Consider the following 22853-nt stretch of genomic DNA (forward strand, 5'->3'; position numbering starts at 1 on the left):
CTGTATATTGTCACCCTGCTTATTTAACTTATATGCAGAGTACATCATGAGAAACACTGGGCTGGATGAAGCACAAGCTGGAATCAAGGTTGCCGGGAGAAATATCAATAACCTCAGATATGCAGATGACCACCCTTATGGCAGAAAGTGAAGAAGAACTAAAGAGCCTCTTGATGAAAGTGAAAGAGGAGAGTGAAAAAGTTGACTTAAAGCTCAACATTCAGAAAACTAAGATCATGGCATCCAGTCCCATCACTTCATGGCAAATCGATGGGGAAACAGTGGAAACAGTGTCAGACTTTATTTTGGGGGGCTCCAAAATCACTGTAGATGGTGACTGAAGCCATGAAATTAAAAGACTCTTACTCCTTGGAAGGAAAGTTGTGACCAACCTAGACAGCATATTAAAAAGCAGAGACATTACTTTGTCAACGAAGGTCCATCTAGTCAAGGCTATGGTTTTTCCAGTGGTCATGTATGGATGTGAGAGTTGGACTATAAAGAAAGCTGAGTGCTGAAGAATTGATGCTTTTGAACTATGGTGTTGGAGAAGACTCTTGAGAGTCTCTTGAACTGCAAGGAGATCCAACCAGTCCATCCTAAAGGAGATCAGTCCTGGGTGTTCATTGGTAAGACTGATTTTGAAGCTGAAACTACAATACTTTGGCTGCCTGATGCGGAGAGCTGACTCATTTGAAAAGACCCTGATGCTGGGAAAGATTGAGGGCAGGAGGAGAAGGGGACAACCAAGGGTGAGAAGGTTGGATGGTACCACAGACTCATTGGACATGGGCGTGGGTGGACTCCAGGAGTTGGTGATGGATAGGGAGGCCTGGCCTGCTGTGGTTCATGGGGTCGCAGTCAGACACGACTGAGCGACTGAACTGAACTGAACTCCATTTTTTATTGAATGGTTTGGTTTTTTGATATTGAGTTGTATGAGCTGTTTATATATTTTAGATATTAATCCTTTCTTGGTTTCATCATTTGCAAATATTTTCTCCCATCCAATAGGCTGTCTTTCTGTTTTGTTGATGGTTTCCTTTCCTGTGCAAAAGCTTTTAACTTGATTAGGTCCCATTTGTCAATTTCCGATTTTATTTCTTTTGCCTTGAGACCAATATAAGAAAATATTGCTACAACCTATGTCCACGAATGTTTTGCCCATATTCTCTTCCAGTTTTATGGTGTTATGTCTTATACTTAGAGCATTAGACCATTTTGTGTTTATTTTTGTATATAGTATGAGAGAGAGTTCTGTTTTGTTGATTTACATGTACAATAGCTGTCTAACTTTCCCAACACCACTTACTGAAGAGACTGTTTTCTCCATTGTATAATCGAGTAGATTAAGTGACTGTAGGTATCTGGGTTTATTTCTGGACTCTATATTCTGTTCCATTGATTCACATATCTCTTTCTATGCCAATACCATGCTGTTTTCAATATTGTAGATTTCTAGTATTGTCTAGTCTGGAAGAGTTATGTCTCCAGCTTTGTTCATTTTCCTCATGATTGCTTTGGAAATTCTAAGTCTTTTGTAGTTCCATATAAATTTTAGGATTATTTGTTCTAGTTCTGTGAAAAAATGTCATGGATATTATGATAGGGATTACATTACATCTGTAGATTGCTTTGGGTAGTATGACTGTATTTACAATATTAATTCATCTAATCCAAGAGCATAGGATATCTTTCCATTTCTTTTAATCATCTTCAGTTGCCTTTATTAGCATTTTCTAGTTTTTAGGGGAGAAGGAAATGGCAACCCACTCCAGTATTCTTGCCTAGAGAATCCCATGAACAGAGGAGCCTTGTGGGCTCCTTTGCCTTTCTTATTTGCCTTTCCTATTGTGACTTTCCCTTTCTTATAGATTCTTGTTTCTGTTTAGAGAAGACCTGTCAATATTTCTTCTAGAGTAAGTTTAGTACTGTTGAATTCTTTTAATTTTTGCTTGTTGAGAAATTCTTTATCTCTCCTTCTATTCTATATGATGATCTTGCTGAATAGAGTATTCTGGGTTACAAGTTTTTTTCCTTTCAGAACTTTGAGCGTATCATGTCACTCCCTTCTGGCCTACAAAGTTTCTGAAGAGAAATCAGCTGATAGTGTTATGGGGTGTCGGGGTCACATATAACTGACTTTTTTTTCTCTTGCATTTAGAATCTTCTCTTTAACTTTTGCTTTTTCATTATGATATGTTTTGGTGTGTGTCTATTTGGGTTCATCTTGTTTGGGACCCTCTGTGTTCCCTGTACTTGAATACCTGTTTCTTTCTTTAGATTCGGAAAGTTTTCATCAATAATTTCTCCAAATATACTTTTAATCTCCTTTTCTTCTTCTTCTGGAACTCTTCTCCTTTATGCAAAGGTTGACATGCTTTATATTATCCTATAGATTTCATATGTTGCTTTCATTTTTTTCCATTTGTCTTTTTGTCTGAGCTTCTGATTAGGTGATTTTCATTAATCTATCTTCCAGATATCTTCTTCTATGTTATTTAGTTGCTATTCATTGCTTCTAGATTGGTTTTTATCTCAGCAACTGAGTTGTCTAACTTTGATTTGATAGTTTCTGGTTCTATACTACAGTGATCTGCATTTTTATCAATAGTCTTTTAATTCCTTTAGCACCTTTATTACTTCCTTTTAGAATCCAGGGTCTGGTGAGGTCTCTTTCCTTTTTTGCTCTTTCAGGGGATTTCCCTTTTAATTTGGAGTAGTTTCTCTGCTTTTTCATTTTACTTGACTTTATGAATTTAGGAGAAATAGCTTAAAAGGGCTTTTTATTTGGAAACACCCCTGTGTAGACTATGAACCTAATATTTTTGGTGCAGAGGCTGGTTTCAGTGTAGGTGCTAGCAACATTTTTTCTCAGAGTATGCTGGCTATTATCCCCCGATAGGAAGTAATTGGTGATGTAGTGTCCAGAGCCTATGCTGGATATTGGGTGGGGCCTCCTTCTTGCTCTGTGGATGTCTCAGCCCTCTCAGGGTGGTGTCTGCTCCTCAGTTGTTGGAGTAGAAGCCCTGAGGGTCAAGTTCAGTCAGACTCCTTTGCCTTTGAGTGCATGCCCTGCTTCAAAGGAGAAAACCATGAAGCAAGTGAGGCCAATATGGTCACAGTGAATCTATACACTACCCATGCAGGTGTCTGCAGTTTTGCCTAGAAGCAGCCCAAAGTCACTTCTTTTTCTCTGTTGTGTTCCTCCCAGACCTAGTATTAGGCTTTAGTGTGGAGTGGGCGGTACTTGGGCATTGCGGCTGCAGGAACTGAAGTAGCTGAGCTGCTGCCTGAGACCTGGGTTGTCTCCATGCCAAATGTGGCTCCAAGTTGTTGTGTGAGGTGGGTGGATCCAGTAAACTCCCTCTGGGAAACCACCCACTGCATACTCCTACCCAGGGGCTTTCCATCTGAGACTCAGCACCCACTGAGCATTTCTGTGGTGTAACGTTTTGCATGCACCAACGAAGTCCACCACAACTGCACCTGGCCCTGCCATGCAAGCAGTGACAAAGGACTCTGAAGTCTGGCCCAAAATACACCCCAGACTATCCAGGCTATCTCCACTAAGCTAGATCGACGAGTCCTCTCCCAGAGTCTGTCTGCCAGAGATTCAGTGCTTAGTCACTGAACATATTTGCAGCCCTGCCCAGTGCCCACTTCAGATTGGGAGATGTGGCAAGCCAGCTACCAGTCTCTCTCTGCCCTGATTGTAAGCAAGTCAGCACAGAGGCACTCCTTACAAGTAGAGTCTGGGCTTCTCCAGCCCCTCTGTCCCAGCTTATTTCCCAGCAAACAAGGGGGCTCCCCAGGGTTTGCCCTGTGTGGACCTTTTCTCCTTTACAGATCCCTCCCATGGAAGCCAGTCCTGTCCTGATTCCTTTTTTCCCATCCTACTTGGTTATGCGGAGACTCTTCTTGCAGCTTTGGTTGTATAGGAGATCTTCTGCCAGTTTCCAGTTGATTTTCTGTGAAAAACGTTCCACATGTAGATGTATTTTTAATGTGTTTGTAGAGGATGGTGAGCTTCCGTCCTCCTACTCCACCATCTTGAGATTCCTCCTCTAGGCTTATATCTGTACAGAAAACTATACTCTAGACCCTAGATATGATTAAGGGGTTAAAATAAACTTGGCATGTATAATAAACAGGAGTGAGCTTCTCTCTTAAATCTATTTCAGAGAATTTCTATCCTATTCAAGATAACATAATCATCTAGACCCTCCCAAACTCTGTGCTTGGTAGGATGAAGTGTGGTCTGATAGCAACACTGCTTCCCAGCAACTCAGTGATGCTGTTAACAGGTTCTATGACTGGCAGAGAGAAATTTATCACTCTGGCATTGCTGAAAAAGTATGGAGTATGCAGAAACCAAGTGTTCTTTTCCTTGATTCTAAGACCTTAATATTCAACTACTGATTATTCAATCATAATTGATTAAAGTTATTTCCTAAGTAGTTTAGAGCATCATAGGGAAGACATTAATTTTATACAAGTTTATTGTAAGAATTTTTGTTGTGAAGCCATTCGTGTTTTTCATTCTAGTTATCTCAATTGAGATATACTAGTCAGGAAATTACCTGTCTCAGGAACCATATCCATCGAACTTTTCCTAACATTCTTATACCAGATAATTAAGATTTAAATGAGCATCAAAAACATCCTTGAAGGGAACTTAAATATTTATTTTAAATTAGCAAATTGCATCCAGAGAAAGATGGAGGTGATACTGAAGGGTGGTTCAGGTAGGAGAGTGGGACCATGGAAATACAGACTCATTCCCTGTGTCTTAATGATAGCAGAGGTTTAAGAGCTCCTACTTTATCAATGAACCTAAAGTATTAACACAAGATGAGGGCTGCCCTCCTTTCAAGTCACTTTCTGATTGCCACTTCAGAAGGGAAGCAAGTGTCTGCTTTGCCAGACACAGACATAGGTTAAGACCAGGGTTAGGGACACAGACACTGCTATATCAGAATCAGACAGTATAAGAGCCCCAGATTCATTAGCAGAACATTTATAACTTCTGCTTATTACCTTTTTCCATGCAGTTAGCAGAGGCAGCCAACATATGGTGCCAGTCACTTTCAGAGTCTCTCGGAAGCCAAGAGATTTTGAGGTTTCAGTCTATGTAGAAATGAAGAAATGTCCAGAATTACAAAAATGTTAGTACAGTTTCAATATTTACATTTAACAAATCACTGCCTTTAAATCATACCAAAAAAAATGAACATAGTAATTATGGGATTTATGAAACTATAACTCCTTTGCACTATGGATGGTGTAGTCTAGATCGCAGGGTATAAATTTGCCATGGTCGCTGGATACTGTCTTCTTTTGGTCCTTTCAGTGCACCCCAGACATAACATTCACGTTTATACTTGAGACCTTTCATGCCTGGGAAGCCCAGGCAAGATGGTTCCCTGAGTCCCCCTTTGAAGGATACTGTTTACCTCTGCCAAATTTTCCTAGTTGAAAATCTTTCCTTAACCATAGGCCTATCACACCACCTGCACCAACTTATCATGATATTATAAAGGAAGCAAAAAGACAATTTGCAAAAAACCGAAAGGATTTTAGAATGTAAGTTTACTTCACACTAATGATAAATATAAAATCATAGACACTTTTAAAACTAGATGTTACCATAGAAATTATCTACAACTAAGCTCCTTATTTTACTAACAAGAAGAGTCACCTCTGAGCATCTTATAATAGACTCGGAGATTCCTTTCAGGTAAGTGTCAACATATGTTGTAACCATTGCGGCCAGGCATGTGTCAGAGATTGAAAGAAGGAAGGAAGCTTTCCTGTGGTCTGGGTGGAGAAACCAGGGGAGAGTTCCAGAGAACAGAGATTGGAGTATTATTCATTTACAAGGATAAGCCCTGGAGAACAAGACAGGTTGTTTGCAGTAGAAGGAGTTCTTGGAGCACGGGTGGTGTGGAGGAAAGGCAGGGGTTCTTTGCTGAAATGTTTTCTTGGGGAAACAAGTTTTTTGTGCTTAACTAAAAATGATTACTCTTGGCCAGTTATAGTATTCTTATGTGCCAGGAAGCATGAAATAGCTTAATAAGGATGTCCATCAGTTTTTATGAGAACAAATTGGCAGGGTCCAATTCTTCTGCCTATGATGTCAAAGTCACTGCCTAGCTGTCTTACTGCTCTTAAAGGGGAGAAAGGATGAGCATCCTACCCTTTCGGTACCAGATGCTGTTCAGGAAACACATCAAAGAGAGGTAAACCCAAGAGTAGTCAGCCAAGTCCCATTCCATCCAGCAGGCAGGACAGAAGTCTGAGCTGGTACTTCCCCTGGGGCCCATTCCTCTCCCATTGACACACACATGTGCATGTACACACACAGACACACATACAGAACCCTTAGGCTTCCTATTTTCAGTGGGAAGAACAAGGACGGGTACCTTGTAAGACAGTCTGTGTGGGAGCAGCAAGGTGGAGTCCAGACCATGCTTAGGTGACATGGATGATGCCTTTGGTGCATGTTTATAAGGGGAGATGTGATGGGAAACTCCTCACACCAAAAGTCATGCATTGGGAGGGGATGCTGAAAAGTTTTGTAAGGAACTTTTATTCATGTGGAAGGCAGCAAATTGTTGATTTATTCTTTCTCAATGAGAATTGCCTGCATTATTTTAAAAATTTAACTCAAAACTTTGATTTTATAGAGAAAACCACATAATTAATGAAGAAATAAAACTCCTAAGACAGCGACAGGAAAAAGTTGACAAGGAATTTCATAGGTTTGTTTCTTATTCAACTTGTAGTGTTTAAAAAACATTCTAATCGAATAAATGTGTTATGTAAACCACAGTGGGTTTAATACGTAACAATTCATTAACTGGAATATCTGCTGAAGTTTTCTACTCAATAGTTCATCTGGATTAGCACTATTTTATCCATATAATCACTTACTCTGCTAATTTAATTAATTGCTAAACATCATCATCATCTCCTTTTATTCTACCAGGCATAGGACTTAAGCTGAGGGCCTTTTAAAGATCCATAACCAAGCCTTGCCCTACAGATGTGAACTATAGAAAAACAACCTATTTAGTTGGTCTCAGGCTAGTTCTTTGTCCCTCTTCTGCCCCTGCTGTTTCCCCTATACATACAAACATTGTACCCCCTGAAACAAAGAAAGTTGGGCACATGTGTTTATTTCATAAATGAGGGTGTTGGGACTAACCCACTTCTTCTTCCAGTATATCCACATAAGCAAGGATAAATGTCCAATGAGTACAGCACTTCAAATAAACCACAATTTTCTTCCAGTCATACTGCCATACTTCTGACTGCTATTTTGCAACTTGTAAACCCAGTCTCCCAATCACATGAGAAAACTCAGCTCATTATTTTAAAAGCTTAGTTCACTTTTCACAAAAAATTTTATCACCCAGCTTTCACCTTCACAACACACAAATTATAAGATCTTATTCCCAGGTTCTCAAAAATCAGATCTATAGAGGATAGGATTTCTCACCATTCAGGATATGCAGAAGAATGTAGACCAATTTTCAGAGCAACTCACAAGAAGCACTCAAATATGTGTTATGCAATGGCACACTGCTGGAGAATGTGAAGGGGGAAATACTCAGATGAATATCTAACTCCAGTGAGCCTGTTAAATTTACAGGCAGAGTGTTCAAGTTTCTATCTGTAGTCTTCAAAAAAAGATACTCATGGAAAAGAAAGACAAAGATGGGAGATTAGGTAGTGGTGATGGTTGCAAAACTTTGCAAATATACTAAAACCCACTGAATTGTATACTTTAAAAGGATGGATTTTCGGGTATGAGATATATCATCAAAGCTGTTATTTAAAAATAAGAAAAGGGGAACTGTAAGTTTAAAGTGGGTTGAAGATGGATTGATTTTTAACAAAGTGAGATGAACCAGTCTCAGAATGATTTGCAGTCAAGAAGACTCTAAGAGAGTATTACTGAAAAAAGGGCACCAGGGATATTTTGGAATGTATTTAAATAGTGCTATGAAGGAGAGACCCAAAACAGCCATGAGAGCCAGATTGAGAAAAGCAGGGAAGGATAGCCCACGAGGGTAATAAACAAGGAGAAGCCCAGGCTGAGGAGATAAACTTGGCAGAGAATGAGTGAGGGAGCATTATCTGTCAGTCAGAGAACACTAATGCAAGAGACCTCGAAGAAGTAGCCTTACTGCATGCTCTCGGGGAACCCTAGACTAAATGCTAAAGAAACCTAGAGCAGGCCTTGTAAGGGGTTGGCTAATCCAAACTTCATGCTTAAGCAAAGTGTGTTTGGAATTTTTAGAAAATTTTACTACCTACAGATTTCACGGTATAATTTTTAAATGTTTCACTTGAAAAATGCCACTGAATCTAATAGCCTTCTTCCCTTTTCATTTTTTCTCTCACCTATGTTTTTCTTCCTAATGTCTTTCCCTTTTCCCAAGTTCCTATCCTTACTTGCTTGGCCTGCCTCTGCTCCTGTCTTCATCTGTAATCTCTGGAAAGGTTCCTGCTGCCTCTTCATTTCAGTTATTTAGCTCCTTCATAAATATTTCTTGAATGGAGTAGTTGGTGGCCGAAATCATGATATAGATTCCTGGATCCCCAGCCGCAGTGAGCTTACAGTTTAGTAAGCACTCTCACCCTCCATCCTTTTTCATCTCTGTCTCCCCCGCCAAGATCTTTCCCAGCCCAGTTCCTCTTACTCTTCCCTTCGCAGTGACTCATCCTACAGTCTCCAGTGGAGCACAGTGAGCGGAGTCAGTCAAGGGAACACTGTGCGAACCCTCCCTGAAGGGGGTGTTTCACTGTCACACGGTGATTACAATGGAGGGCTCTAGTCTCACTGCTTGGGCACAAATCCTCTATTGCTTGCTAGCTAAAGGACTGTGGACAGGTCCCTTAACCTATCTAAGACTCTTTCCTCATCCATAATACAGAATAGTAGAACTTACTTCCTAGGATTATTATCAGAGTAATTGAATTAATATATGCAAAGTGGTAGATGCTAGCATATTATAAATCCTGTAAATGTTGGCTCTTAGTTGGTGTCAGTATAAAAACAATTCGTTTAGTTACCAGTTGTCTTGTTTTCATGATTAGACTCCAAGCAAAGGCTACCAAGAAACCCTGTGAAGTTAAGAATGATTTTGAGAATTTCCTGCATCAACTGGTAAGTTGTTTTTTGTGTGGTTTTTTTTTTCCTGAAAATAATTGAGAATTCTCTCTTTAGCTTCTCTTACGAAGGCTGAAAAATACTTAATAAGCAATATATCATTTTTACATCCAGGTTACAGTAGGAGGATAGAATACATTCTCATTATTTAATCATCCACATGTACATTAGCATAATCTCTGTCTCATGATTTGTGACAAGTTCATGCTCACTCATCCCCATTCACTTCTGATCAGAAGCATTTTATACAACTGAAAACCTCCAAATGCAGTCAGAATTTCAAACTAATAGAAAATTATTGGTGTTTGAAATCATATTTTATTTCCCAGTAATAATTCAACAAAAATATATTGGATTCCTATGTTAGATGAACGACCCTTGCCTTCAATTAACAGGAACATAGGAAATGATAAGGCTTTAAATAGGACTCAAATATAAGAAGGAAAGAAAAGGAAGGAGTTTTCTTTGTTCCCTTCCCTTCTCCTCCTCCTCAACTTACAGGCAATCCTGTTAAATCTAAAGGTCCTTCTTCCCTTCCAACAAGAAAGAACAGGGAGAGAATAGAGTACAATAAATCTGAAGGTTGGACATTGTGAGGTCAGGAGTAAGAGAGAGCTTTTCATTTTCAGCGTGCCAGGCTTCCATGCAAAAATCTAGAGCAATCCTCATTGGCTATTGCTGTAATGTCAAAAACAGATCAAAGAATCTAACCAAAGTCCTATGAACCAGAAGGTCACAAAGGAGTACGTGCATGCTAAGTTGCTTCAGTCGTGTCTAACTCTTTGCAACCCTGTGGACTGTAGCCCTCCAGGCTCCTCTGTTCATGGGAGTCTCCAGGCAAGAATACTGGAGTGGATTGCCCCGCCCTCCTCTAGGGGCTCTTCCTGACCTAGGGATCCAACCTGAGTCTCTTGCATTTCCTGCACTGTTGGGGTGTTAAATATTAAACAAATAGAACAATTCTTCCACAGACAAAAAATTATTCCTCCCATTATCTCATGATCTCTCTTTACTACTGCTAGAGACACAGGTACAGAGAAATATTTATTTAGTATAAGAATATTGTGGAAGTAAGCTGGTAAAGAGCAAATGACATCAGCTGGTGAACAGTAAATGGCTTGAGTATTAGGGAAACTATATGAGCTGTGGAAAGCATAGCACACTGGAGAGTCTGTGCCTCAGCTAAACACGGCCACTGCTTCCTCGTGTCTAGGTCACTGTGACTCTGCAGGAATGGAGACCAAAGTGCTATCAGATCTTTTACCATTTGCAATCCAGCTGCTGCTGCTGCTGCTGCTATGTCACTTCAGTCTTTCTGACTCTGTGAGACCCCACAGATGGCAGCCCACCAGGCTCCTCTGTCCCTGGGATTCTCCAGGCAAGAATACTGGAATGGGTTGCCATTTCCTTCTCCAACGCATGCATTCATGCTAAGTCGCTTCAGTTGTGTCCGACTCTGTGCAACCCTATGGACAGCGGCCCACAGGGCTCCTCTGTCCACAGGATTCTCCAGGCAAGAATACTGGAGTGGGCCAGATTCTTCTGTAAAATTCCTGTTTAGGACTCGAGTTTTTAAATACCCTGGAGGTCAAACTATATAAATCTGTAGATCAGACACAGCCTGTGGGCTGCTGGTTTGCAACACCTGCTCTACCTGCTGAACACGGAGCTCTTCAAAATCTGGTTCCAACCAATATCACCAATCTTATTCTCCACTACATCCATCCCAAGGCAAACCCTTCACTCCCACCAAGTCTTCTGAACATACAGTGCTTATCCATAATCATATACTTTGATCATCTGCATTGCCTATTCCCCAGCTTTCAAATTCTATTCATCCTTAAAGAAAGAAAGTCTTCCCTCCTGGCTTCCCTTCCCTTGGGCTTTCCTGGTGGCTCAGAGGGTAGAGAGTCTGCCAAGACCCAGGTTTGATCCCTGGGTCGGGAAGGTCTCCTGGAGAAGGAAATGGCAACCAACTCCAGTATTCTTGCCTGGAGAATCCCCATGGACAGAGAAGCCTGGCGGGCTACAGTCCACACAGACCCAAAAAGTTGGACACGACTGAGGGACTTCACTTTCTTGAGCCCTCCCCTTTCCACAAATGAGTTCAATATCTTTCATAATTTCTAGAATAACACCAGGTGATGGTTTCATTGGAAAAATAGTTATCTTGAAGAAAACTATGGGAGTAGATTCAAACTTAGAATGGTTATGTCCTCCAAAGCAGAGTGTGCACAAGAAATGTTTTCTTACCTATTTTGTAAAGAAGGTTTCTCATGTGAAAAATTTAAATAGAATAGCAAAGCAAAAGCAAGTGCATTTTTTACAATAATTCAGGTATCTTCAAAGAATTATATATCAATCAACCACAGATCTTCTGTGGAAAAATGGAAAATTATTAAAGGATTATAATTTTTAAATCAATTTTTAAAATGCAAGCAAATTTGACTTAAGTTTTATCAAGTATTTACCTTTCTGCTAAGAAAAAAAAAGTACGAAAATTTATTTTAGAATAGAATAATGGATTTCCTAGTGTTTGTATATGACTGCTGTTCTTTGAGAAATGTTACAGCCAATTTTGTCTCAGCCTCTCTGAAACTGAGATTTAAGAAGATGTGCAATATTTGAGCAAAGCCAAGCTGAGGATAACAGAAAATTATGATAAACTTCTGGATAATTTATGCCAGATAACTACTGTCCCTCAATTATCTGACTATGCCAACAAAATGCTTTTTGGTCTAAATTGTGATATAATTCAGGGAGGCCTTCCTGTAGTCTATCTGGGGGATAGCCACTCATTAACCATAACCATGAGGCCAAACTTTCTGCCCATTTTGATAAACAGGCATCTACCGACAACCCTACCCAATCCCAGAACCCACTCTCAGCTTTTTCATGCCTCACCTGCATGCCTTACACCTGCCTTACATTGGTTCACATATACAAACAAGCCTTGCTAGACATACAGTGAAGGATGCAAGGCACAGATGGATTTTCCTAGAATAGTAAACCTGCATCCTGGACTAGAAAAAAAAAAAAAAAAGGTAGGATAGAGTGGGAATAAAGTAAATTCCATGAATAAATTGAATTATCTGAATTAATATTTGGATGATTCTCTATTTCATTGTGCACAGAGATAAAAACTTGAAGTTTTTTTTTTTTTAATCTAAAGTTTCTCTACTATGATAGAGAAAGCTCAGGCCAAAAGAATTGAAAGTAATTGTTTATATGATATCAAATGGTTAAAAAAATTAAATCAGCCTGGGATTTTCTTCCTGAATCCAGTTTTTGAAAAAAATTTAACTGATCCCCCTCAAGTTGATAACTGGGAGAATCTCACTTTCAAGTATACAATATCCAGAAAAATCTGTGAATCCTTAATAGTGTATTATTTTAATAGCGTTTTGAAGCTCTAACTGAGAGAGAATTTCTGGCATCACTGTCATCATCATCATCATCAACAGAAGACTACAACCCTGAGGAAGAAGAAAGCCAGGAGAAATCAGAAGTAAACTGTATTTAAGAATGTATGTTTAATTCAGGTACAATTCATGAGGTACCAGTATTGATGGTCTTTTAACCATGTGTCTTTAAAAATCTTGAAATCAATAAATCTAATTATCTTAAGAGATCTTTATCCAAGCATAATTTTCACCCTTATTGGTAGAAAACATATTTCAGGAGGAAAAATCATCTTTATGAAGCATAGGGAGCTTTCAACCATTTCTTTGGAAATATATCTTGATAATAGCAACCATTTCTTCATAATACAAAACAGAAGGAGGATTAATTTACTGTGGCATAAGTCCTGCCAGTCCCTAAATGCTCTAAATCGTTTCTTGGAGATTTTTTACATTGTTTAGGCCTCAAGGAAAACCAAAGCTCCTCCTCCAGGTTTGGTAGCAAACAAACTCTGCTTCTCCGGCGCTAAGCTTCGGTTGCTCCTCTGGTAATAGGCTTCGTGCACATTTGCCAGGAAGCTGGACAGCTTGTCAGCAGGTACTATTGAAACGGTGCAGCCTCCCCATCCTGCTCCAGTAAGTCGTGATCCTTGAGCCCCAAATTTCCTAAAACAATGAGAAAAAAAATTAGAACTTGCAAATGAAAATGAGAGTTGATTTTCCTGGTGCTTCAGAACACTCTAAGAACTAAGGTGAGATTATGTGGTATGCTTTGTTTTGTGGGTTTTTGTGGGTTTTTTTTTTTTTTTCAGTATTGTCAAATATTTTAGGACATTAAAAAATTTGTACTATTGTCAGAAGGTGATTTGAAATTTAATTGTATCTAAAACTAGCCCCAAGTTTTGGCTCTTTAGTAAAAGTCAGTAGTTACTCCTGTTTCATGAGGGCTGACAATAACCCCTGTAGTCTTGATTCCATAAAGCCAGCATTTGAAGAGTTATAGAACAAGTCTTCAGGTGATCAAGAAGAGAGAGTAAAAAGAAAACAGGTAGTACATATAATCAACAGTATGAATCAGAAGGTTGCTCTATAAGAGGGCAAATCAAAATTTAAAGTGCAAGTCATATACATACAAGCGAGAGCTTCCTCTGGTGGCTATTTAAGCTGCATTCAGTCACCTAGAACAGATAGCTTAGATTTGTGCTAAATGAATTTATCAACAAAGAATGCTACTAAACTCTAAGTTAGTTTACCTGCTAATCTCTAAAGGGAAATTATGCAGACCTTTCCACAAGAGGGTAGTAGTTCAGCAGGTCCATCCCCATTTCCCCTGTGCCTTCAGGAGCTGGTTCTGATGACTGGACTCAGAATTTCTCATCTGACAAAATGTGTGGTTGAGATGGAAATGACTATATAAGCCTCCGTGCAGAAAGATGTAATTTTAGTCACCATCAACCAGGCACAGTTTCAAACCTAAGATTTATACTAAAGTGAAAGGCCCTACACAAGTACAAAGATCACTCATCTTTAAAAGATGCAATTTATCATGACAAGAACAGTTCACATGTGTTTCCAAATTCGTCCTAATAAAATTTACTCCAAATTCATAGCAGATTAAGAATTTCATAATTAATTTAGCACAATTCTGTCCCTTTTTTCCATCTAAATGAGCTACTTTATTTCCTGGAAAATATCAATAGAATATTACCCCTATTCTAGGACATGAGAATTGTTGCACATCAGTAATTCATTTCCCCCTCAATGATTTTCTCAGCTGATTTCTTTTCATCATCTGTTATATTCACTAAAATATGTTTTTCTTATGAAAGTAGATGTCTAGAGAAGAAAGCAAAAATGCTTGCAAGCAAATAGATTATTCATCTCCTCCTGCCCCTCAAACATTCAATTTATGGCCCAGTAGGTAAATGGAGGCTAAACTGAAGTTTCACTTACCCTGAGATTCTAGTATTATCTTGAGTCCCTAGGCTGGCAAGGGGCTAGTTTGCAATTTGGTGGAATAAAAAAAAAAAAGTGGTCACACAGCCATATCAAACTCTCTCTTCTTGTGAAATATGCTGAGAAAAACAGAGGTGTCACTGAAGTATCTCTGAAAGACACTAAAATCTAAGCATCAAAGCCAGCATGGTATGGTTTAGAGAACAATGCCCTCCTATTTGATTTTCTAAGACCCAAACTATGCCATTTTTCTGGACTCAAGTCAACCAAGACTTTTATGGTCTTCAGTGAACTTCTAGGCATGTTTTCTTACACTTTCTCATTTGAACAGTTTTTGAAAACTGTGGTCTCAAAATTGAATCTAAAGCAAACTGAAAAGTGTTTCTAACTGGCTGCAAAACCCATAGGAGTTGTGCCAGGGGGCCTATTTTCCTGACTCTCCTGCCAGTTTCCAGAGGGCAGACACTAGAAGTCTTTCTAGGTAAATCATTCACTTTTAAGTCTCCAGAGCTGCTCTGTCACCACCCTGCCTGCTACAAATGAAAATGAACTGGATTGCATCAACCACATGGTCTGAAATCAAATTTCCTCAGTAGAGAACAGTAAGTGCTATCATAAACAGCCCTCTGCCCCTGAGTCAGTGGCACTTGTGATCACAAACCAGGTGTTGCCCCAACAGCTAATCAGCAGCCTGCCCAGCTATACACACTCACAAAGGCAGCGAGATCCTGCCTGCAATGTGCCCTGCTGGAATGTGGCCATAGAAACTCTGTGAGAGAGCCAGAGTTAGGAAACCAATAAGCTTTAAATCAAGAAAAAAGTAGGCGAGCTAAGGGTGTTAAGTGAGCTTTTCACAATTGCATTTTTTTCCTGGGAAACTAGTGAGACATTAAAAATACAGCTCCTGAGCTATGACACATCAGAGAAGCAATACAAATACTAGGAAAACCAAACCCCTAAAATCCCAAATATCACTTTGATGATTGTGGTCAGTTGATTGGGACTAACATGGAAGGTTTGGTCTAAACAACAAAAGCAGCCTCAGCCTTATAAGGCAAAAACAAAGACTAGGGCAGATACAGATTATAAGGAATGTTCCCTTTGATCCCTTTTATCACTGGAAAGTGTACTCCTATAACTAGCTTTCCAGACACCTAAGTATAGCCTGAATAAAATTTCCTAGTTTTAAATGAACTGAGTTGACCATAAAGCACTGACTAAAGTAAGGCATGGATCAAAGGTGGCCTTGAGGGAGGAGGTGGGGAGAGATCCAGTAAGTCCCAACTTTGCCACAAACTGCAGAGGGAAAGCAAGGAATTGTGGCTTGTATTTTAATTCAATTTTATTTCAAGACATATATTGATATATAAATAGATATTAAGTTATTTCAGAAAAATCTTGAATTTAGGGACAGGTTATTATCTATCTCTCTAATTCCAGCCCAGCATAATTCCAGGCATTTGATAGTTTCTAATAATTAATGTTAAAAACTTCAATTATGTGAAACAAAGTAAAATAATAAAGGAAAATGATGATGCTTGCCCAATTATAAAATAACTATCTTAAATGAACAAAATGTAAATTGTAAGAAATGGCTAAATTTTAAATATATTGAGTAAAATAAAACAACTTGAAACAATTATATGTGTATTTTATATATATATATCATCAGTAATGTACTCTCTTTCTGGAAAGACCTCTAGCTTCTGCTCTAAGAGTATAATTTTCTGAGTATTATCTTGGGAAAACACAGCTTCTAGAACAATTTCTATGATTTTTATTAGAAGCACTTTCAGATTGCTTTTGATTCAAGAAACCATAGACTTCAAACAGTGTTCAAATGAGAAAGTATAAGAAAATATAACCACATATCCATTTTATAAATTTAAGCCACAAAGGTCACTGAAGACCAGTTGGTTTGTCCTGCAAATGGCATACATATTGGGGGAGGGGAGTGTAGAATCAGGGGGACAATAAATGGAGGACAGAAACTCAAAGAGAAGTGAGCCCCTAAGGCAGCTGAATGGCTCTCTTCCTTTTTCTTGACAGTGTTCAGATTAGCCTATAAGATCGAGGAAAAGAGCACACACAGGTGCATTTACACTTCATTCTTCCCTACTCCCACCTGCTTAGGAAAATGGCTGCAAGAAACTAAAGCTGCACAGCCAGCCATGGAAGAAAGTTGTGGGAAGACTTCTGAGGAAGCCCGCAAATGAACTTCTGTAACCTTTGTTGGTCTTTTAAAACTTGTTATTTATCTTCCTTAGTAGCTTGGGCAATAACACCTCAGTGAGTCCTAATTTCAACAAGTGTCAAGATGGAAGTAAAGGCATTAACTATTTTTTAAGTATTATATAACCAGGGAAACCAATAAAGAATGAGCTGTCTCATATATAACTGACTTATTTCAAAATTGTTTTATGTTCCTCAAGAAATCCCATTTTCTTAAAATTTACATTTAGTTCAATTAAAAGAATCATTTTATAATTGGGCAAGCTTCATCTATTTTCTTCATTATTTCATATAATTGAGGTTTTCTAATTTAATTAGAAAAATAAACCGTCTAACTGAATAAGTATAATTTCCTTCTCCCTCTCTGGCCCTTTCTTTGGATTTTAAACTGATTTTCTCTTGAAAAGCAGTAAAAGGCTCAGCTGAAACAAATTCAAGTATCTGTGATATTTTCTATCCTTTTTCCCCCACTTCTCTCCACTTGAGTCATAAAGATGTCCTATAGACGAGCTACGTAGAGCCACCTAACTCAGATCATGTTAAGATTTGTAGATAGTGCCAAGTATTCTACATATCAAATCCTTCATTCACTCAATCAGTCAGTTGTCTTTTCAAGCAAATAGTTTCCAAGCAGGCCTTCAGAAAAACAGAATTTTAAGTGCCACAAGTGGACCAGGGAAGGTGATCTAAAGAGAATCTTTGGCAGTGCTTCTGCTCAACTTCAGCTTCCCTCTTCCCTCTTCTGATCACCACAAGGCAACCAACCTTCTCAGGCTGCCCAGTCTTAGTCACAACTTGCCCGTTGGTGTTAGCTTTTTTTAAGGAGACAGGGAATTATGGAGGTGGTGGTGGTTCTTACACAAAACAGAACTCTACCAGACAATGACTTTATGGTACCAGTGGCCCATACCAGGTATCCTTGCCAGCACATCCCACACTTGCTTGCCCACTAAGATAGTCGTAAAGCTGCAGAAGGAACCAGGGCTTAAGAATGTTGCCATTTTAATTTGAATTTTTTTCATTTACCATTTACTACTCTTCTACTGCCTTTCTCTCCTGTTTTAACCATTCTGTTTTACCACTATCTTGCATTCTTCTGCATTCCTCCCTTTTCCCCTCATACATCCACATAAAGGAAAGTGCCAGAGCTTTTGAAAATGGAGTTTAGACTACAGTTTCCTGTGGGACACAAACAGCCCTATGAAAAGTATGTGCTGACTTAGGAAGTCATGGCATTAATGACTACATCTACTTAATTCTCCCAGAGTATCCTCCTCTGAGGTGGCTCTGCTACTCAAGACCTTTAGTAACTAGCAATCAACTGGCATATTTGGAGAATATCACCTGCTGCCCACAGTGACAGCGAAGAGAAAATTAATTATTTAAGAAGCTAAGAGGCCAGACAACTATTTTAGCCAATATTTCCAACATGCCAAAAGATAATCTTTCAATATAGAAAATTCAGTCCAGACAGTCCATATAGAACAAGAAGTAATTTCGATATTTAACAACTCCAAACAAAACAACCATAAAAAAAGGGAGTGAGCTACTTAAACCAGACCCAACTGAAAATCAATACAGCAGATGAAAATGGTCTAGACAGAGACAGTTTAGCTGCCATTAAGGAGTTTCCAAAAACAAATAAATGAAAAAGCAAAAGGCATGTTCTTCTGAACCCTTTTAAAACACAGCCACTAAATCTTCCACTAGAAGCCCATTTTCAAAATATATATATAGATCTATAGACTGCTAGAACAGAAAAACATATTGGAGATCATAAAGCAAGGGGACAGTTCAAAGTCACAAAGCTCAGAATTAAACAAGGCAGAGCTAGAACGCATCCTTCCTAAATTCCAGCCAGTTTTCACCCTTCTCCACACATTGCCCTTCCCTGCTCAGCATGGCTTTGCTCCATGTTCAAATACTGCAACCTATAGAAAACCAGAGCCTCCATCATTAAAGTTTTAATAAAGGAAAACAGGTTAAAATAAAGTCCCTCATTCAAATACATCTCAGCCTCCCTGGTGGCTCAGATGGTAGAGAATCTGCCTCCAATGTGGGAGACCCAGGTTCAGTCCCTGGGTTAGGAAGATCCCCTGGAGAAGGGAATGATAATACACTCCAGTATTCTTGTCTGAAAAATCCCATGGACAGAGGATCCTGGAGGCCGGGCTACAGTCCATGGGGTCACAAAGAGTCAGACGTGACTGACTAACACTTTCACTTTCAGTATAACCCAAGGAGAGAGAAACAGGTGTGGCAAAAAAAAAAAAAAAACCACTGGATGGGGAGCTAGGCTTTCCTACTGACTCATTATGTTACCTTGTTCCAATCTCTTACCCTCTTAGAACTCTCTTGGATTTCTAAGGCCTCTTCCTGCTTTCGTATCTTATGGAACTAGAAGATCATTCTGACCCAGAAATGTGAAGCCTGGCCCCCCAAAATATGGTTTTCACAGAAACAAGGAAATTTTCTCTGGTCAAAAACCCAGAAGTCATCTTGATTCCTCACTTTCACCCATATAGCAATCTTCTTGACTCTTCCTTCAAGGCACATCTGGCATAAAATCAATTCACACTTCCATTGCCACCTTTTTCTACTCAGAGTCCTTCCAGTGGCCAACAAGCTTCAGTGGTATGACTTCCCATGACCTCTCCTACTTCATCACCTGCTACCCTCTCCTCCTATACGCCCTCCATGTGTACTGTTCCTCACATGTGGTAGTCACTCTTCTCATTTCTTCACTTTCTTCAGGTCTTTGCCCAACTATCTCTTCAGAGAGGCCTTCTTTAGCCAGTCAATATAAAGACTACCCACCCATCCCTAGGACTCTCCAGCTTTTCTATTTTTTTTATAACACTTAGCAGTCCCACTCTATTTTTAGTTGCCATTTCCCTCTTTACCCATGTGAATGTATGCTGCATAAAGAGCTGGTTGACCATGCCAGAACAAGAAAGTCCATTTGAGAATTCCAGGAGGCTGGCAAATACCCCTCCACTGCTTTTCAGATGGGATTCAAACTATCCTACTACCTTCTTAGCAAAGATGCTTTTGCCTAATTTATGCGGAAATCATTCCACTTCCTGTTATTTCCAGAATATCTGCCCTTGATAGTTTCAGAAAAGAGTACTGACAATGAAACAAGCTCTGAAAGCCTTCTTGGCAGATAGTGAGGAAACACTGACAGAGTGATTTTCAGCAAGGTTGTGTTCAAATCTCTCAACAAGTTGGGTTACACATGCCATCTGCGATCACTGGAGCTACTTGGTTTAAACTTTTCAGGCTGGGAGTGTGGCAATGAGTGAGGCAAGCCGCAGGCGCCAAGTGGTTAATTATATTTTCATTGCTAATTGCAGGCAGTTCTCTATGATGATTTTCTCTAAATGGAAAGAACATCAATCCATTTGAGAGTTCTCCCAATTTCCCTGTCTGTCCTCCAAGGTCAGTGAGTTCCCTTCTGGGTAAAGGAACCATTCTACTCTATTATCCCCATTCTCCAGCAATTATAAGGATGCTGTTCTCAAGCTTTATGAAAGAGTTTCCCTCTTTACATTTGTGTTTCAACTGTCCATTCATAAACTGGGCTCTCTTCAATCCTTTTCCCCATATTGTCTAACCTAAACCTGGAAAACAGGAAATGCTGCCTCTGAGTAATTCCTACAGCATCCTCTCCCCTGATACACTTCTGTTAGGCTTGAGGTCCTCTTTCCTTTCTCTCTCCTCTTTTGAATAAAACTGTTAAACTTAGGACACCAAACAGGAGATGCTGGTAGAGCTGCAGTGTAGTGGAAACGATTGCTTAAAATACCATGAGAAAGTAACAACAGGGTCTGTGTCTGAGAAAATATCCCTGAAACATCATCCAAAAATGGAAAAGTCTTTTTCTATGATGTTGTGAAGGACTGACTCCAAACCTGGAACCTCATAAAGCCATGGAGTTGAGTCTCCAATCTTTTATCTTACAGATTTTCAGGAGGGAACAAGTCTAGCTGTATGTCACAGACAAACTCTCTGATACAAAATGGGAAGGATCTTCCTTCACTGAGAAGGTTACAAAAATGCTGCTTTCTTCCATTAAACAGTTTCCCTGGTGGCATCCCGCTTCTTTTCCCCATTAAACAGTTTCCCTGGTAGCATCCCACTACACTGCTCTTTCAGCCTCACCGACAGATGTCCACCAGCTGGTCCAGCTCAGGGCAGCTACATTCGTACATGTCCCGGCAGCTCATGTGGCTCTGGTTCATCAACTCCCCCAGCAGCTGGACCATGTTGTCAGGTGTTTCTTCACATATCTTCTTAAACTGGAGCACTCTCGCAGCCTCACTGTACACATGCTTTGCCCGCTGGTAGAGTTTGAAGGTGAGCACTTAGGAAGGAAGATTGTGGTGGACAGAGTTAGAAATAGTTACTGGCCAGAAAAAAAAAATTTTTTTCAAAAGAAAAAAAGAGTTACTGGATAATTCAGTGCAAAGAAAAATACAGTTATTGAGAACTTCCATTTCTGTCTTTATTATTAATACCTTAGATTTTAAATAGGTCTTTCTGAAAGATTTCCTTATAGTCTAAATTACTCTCTTTTCAAGTTAATTTTACTTTAAGGCCACACATCTAGAAAGTGGCAAAGCAGAACAAGTCATGACGTCTTACACATTCTTTCCACTCTGATCCACCAGAAAGAAGCCCTGAAAATGCTTATGCTAGAACTTTTAATAAAAATGTTTCTTAGAGATAAGCACAATTACTTCTGTATGTGTGTGTATAAAAAAACACATGTATATATGTGTATATTCTGTAGCATTAGTTATCACAGCAGAAACTAAGAATGAATCCACATTGCTAACAATAGATTTATGCTTTTTTAAAATTATGCTACATCTATTAAAAATATTATGCTATACTATTGCTACTAAAGCATCTATTACTCTATGGGAAATTGTTCATTATTAAGTGAAAACATAAAATATAAAACTGTACATTTTAATTTTAAAAAATTATAAGAAAGCACCAAAATGTTAACAGTCATCATCTTTGTGGTACATTGTGGATGGCTTTATTTTCTTCCTGACGTATTTCTATGCCTTCCAGATTATCTGGAATGACTCTTACTTCAGTTATAGAAACATGTCCTATTGCAATGACTATGTTTATAGTAATCATATGTTCCCTTGAATAACAATCAAAACCATTTTCACCCAGGCTGAACAGTGGCTGAGTGAGTGTGGTGCCTCTGGGAAAAACTTGAAAAATACATGGAGGCTAATCTGCCTGTCCTGCTGGAAAGAGCCTGGGCTAAGAATCCAAAGGTCTGTCATATCTTCTCAGCCATGTGACAACTCACTGTACTCAAGTTGCTATTTCTATAGAGCTTTATTTCCCCATCTTCAAAACGAAGTTGAAAATTATTTCTCAGGATCCTTTCAGCTCTAACATTTTATGATTCTATGAAGAACTCCCTCCAAACATTCCCCTCATATTTTTATATTTTGAGAAGAGGATGATAATTGTTCTACTCTCTGCCCTTATCTACTCTGCTGTCTGCCCTAGGAGGCTGACTTGGATGGACTACACCAGTGGGCTCCCTTGCCTTTAGATTAGAAAAAGGGAGAAGATCAATGAGAGGTGGGAGGGAAGAGAGTGAAGTTGTAGGATCTCTCCCTGGCTCCCTCCTTGCAGAGCCACCTGAAGCTGGCCCTGTCCCCTCAACTGAGGGACACTGAACATACTTTCAAGGTAGCCTTTTCTACATGATTCTCTCTTCCAGGGTCTGCCTCTAGGTTCCTCTCCCCTAGAATATTACTGCTTTTTCAGTAGTGCTTTTATAATTTTATATTAAAAAATACCAAATGCATGACAACATACTTAAGAACCAACAAATTATATTAAAGCTTTAGGTTACATTTTTTCCTCTCCACAGTACCACCCTCATAACTCATATACTTATCATATACTTTCCATAGTAATTGTCTCCACAAAGTTTGCCAACTCCTGAAGACAGAAACCAGGGCTTCTGGTTCCATGCATTTGATAGTCTGCAACCTTGTACTCCATAGAACCTTCACCAGTGCCTTACGTGACAAGTGCAC

General features: G+C 39.3%; 2 protein-coding genes across 9 annotated transcripts in view; one reads left to right on the forward strand and one right to left on the reverse strand.

Moving 5' to 3' along the window:
* FAM227B (family with sequence similarity 227 member B) overlaps positions 1 to 12676 on the forward strand; it is a 218371-nt gene extending 205695 nt beyond the window's left edge. The window contains exons 12-13 of the mRNA XM_043472038.1: positions 9109 to 9178; positions 12582 to 12676. Of these exons, the coding sequence (XP_043327973.1) occupies positions 9109 to 9141 (33 nt within the window). The 3' untranslated portion in view covers positions 9142 to 9178; positions 12582 to 12676. The remainder of the gene's footprint in view (positions 1 to 9108; positions 9179 to 12581) is intronic.
* A 19-nt stretch (positions 12677 to 12695) lies between these two features.
* Positions 12696 to 22853, reverse strand: part of GALK2 (galactokinase 2) — a 140950-nt gene continuing 130792 nt past the window's right edge. For all 8 annotated transcript variants that reach the window (XM_043472030.1, XM_043472034.1, XM_043472032.1 and 5 more), the window contains 2 exons: positions 20935 to 21136; positions 12696 to 13248 (listed from right to left, as the gene is read on the reverse strand). In XM_043472030.1, the coding sequence (XP_043327965.1) occupies positions 13041 to 13248; positions 20935 to 21136 (410 nt within the window). In that variant the 3' untranslated portion in view covers positions 12696 to 13040. The remainder of the gene's footprint in view (positions 13249 to 20934; positions 21137 to 22853) is intronic.

This window comes from Cervus canadensis, chromosome 6, assembly GCF_019320065.1.
Source record: "Cervus canadensis isolate Bull #8, Minnesota chromosome 6, ASM1932006v1, whole genome shotgun sequence".
In the NCBI taxonomy this organism is placed as follows: Eukaryota; Metazoa; Chordata; class Mammalia; order Artiodactyla; family Cervidae; genus Cervus; species Cervus canadensis.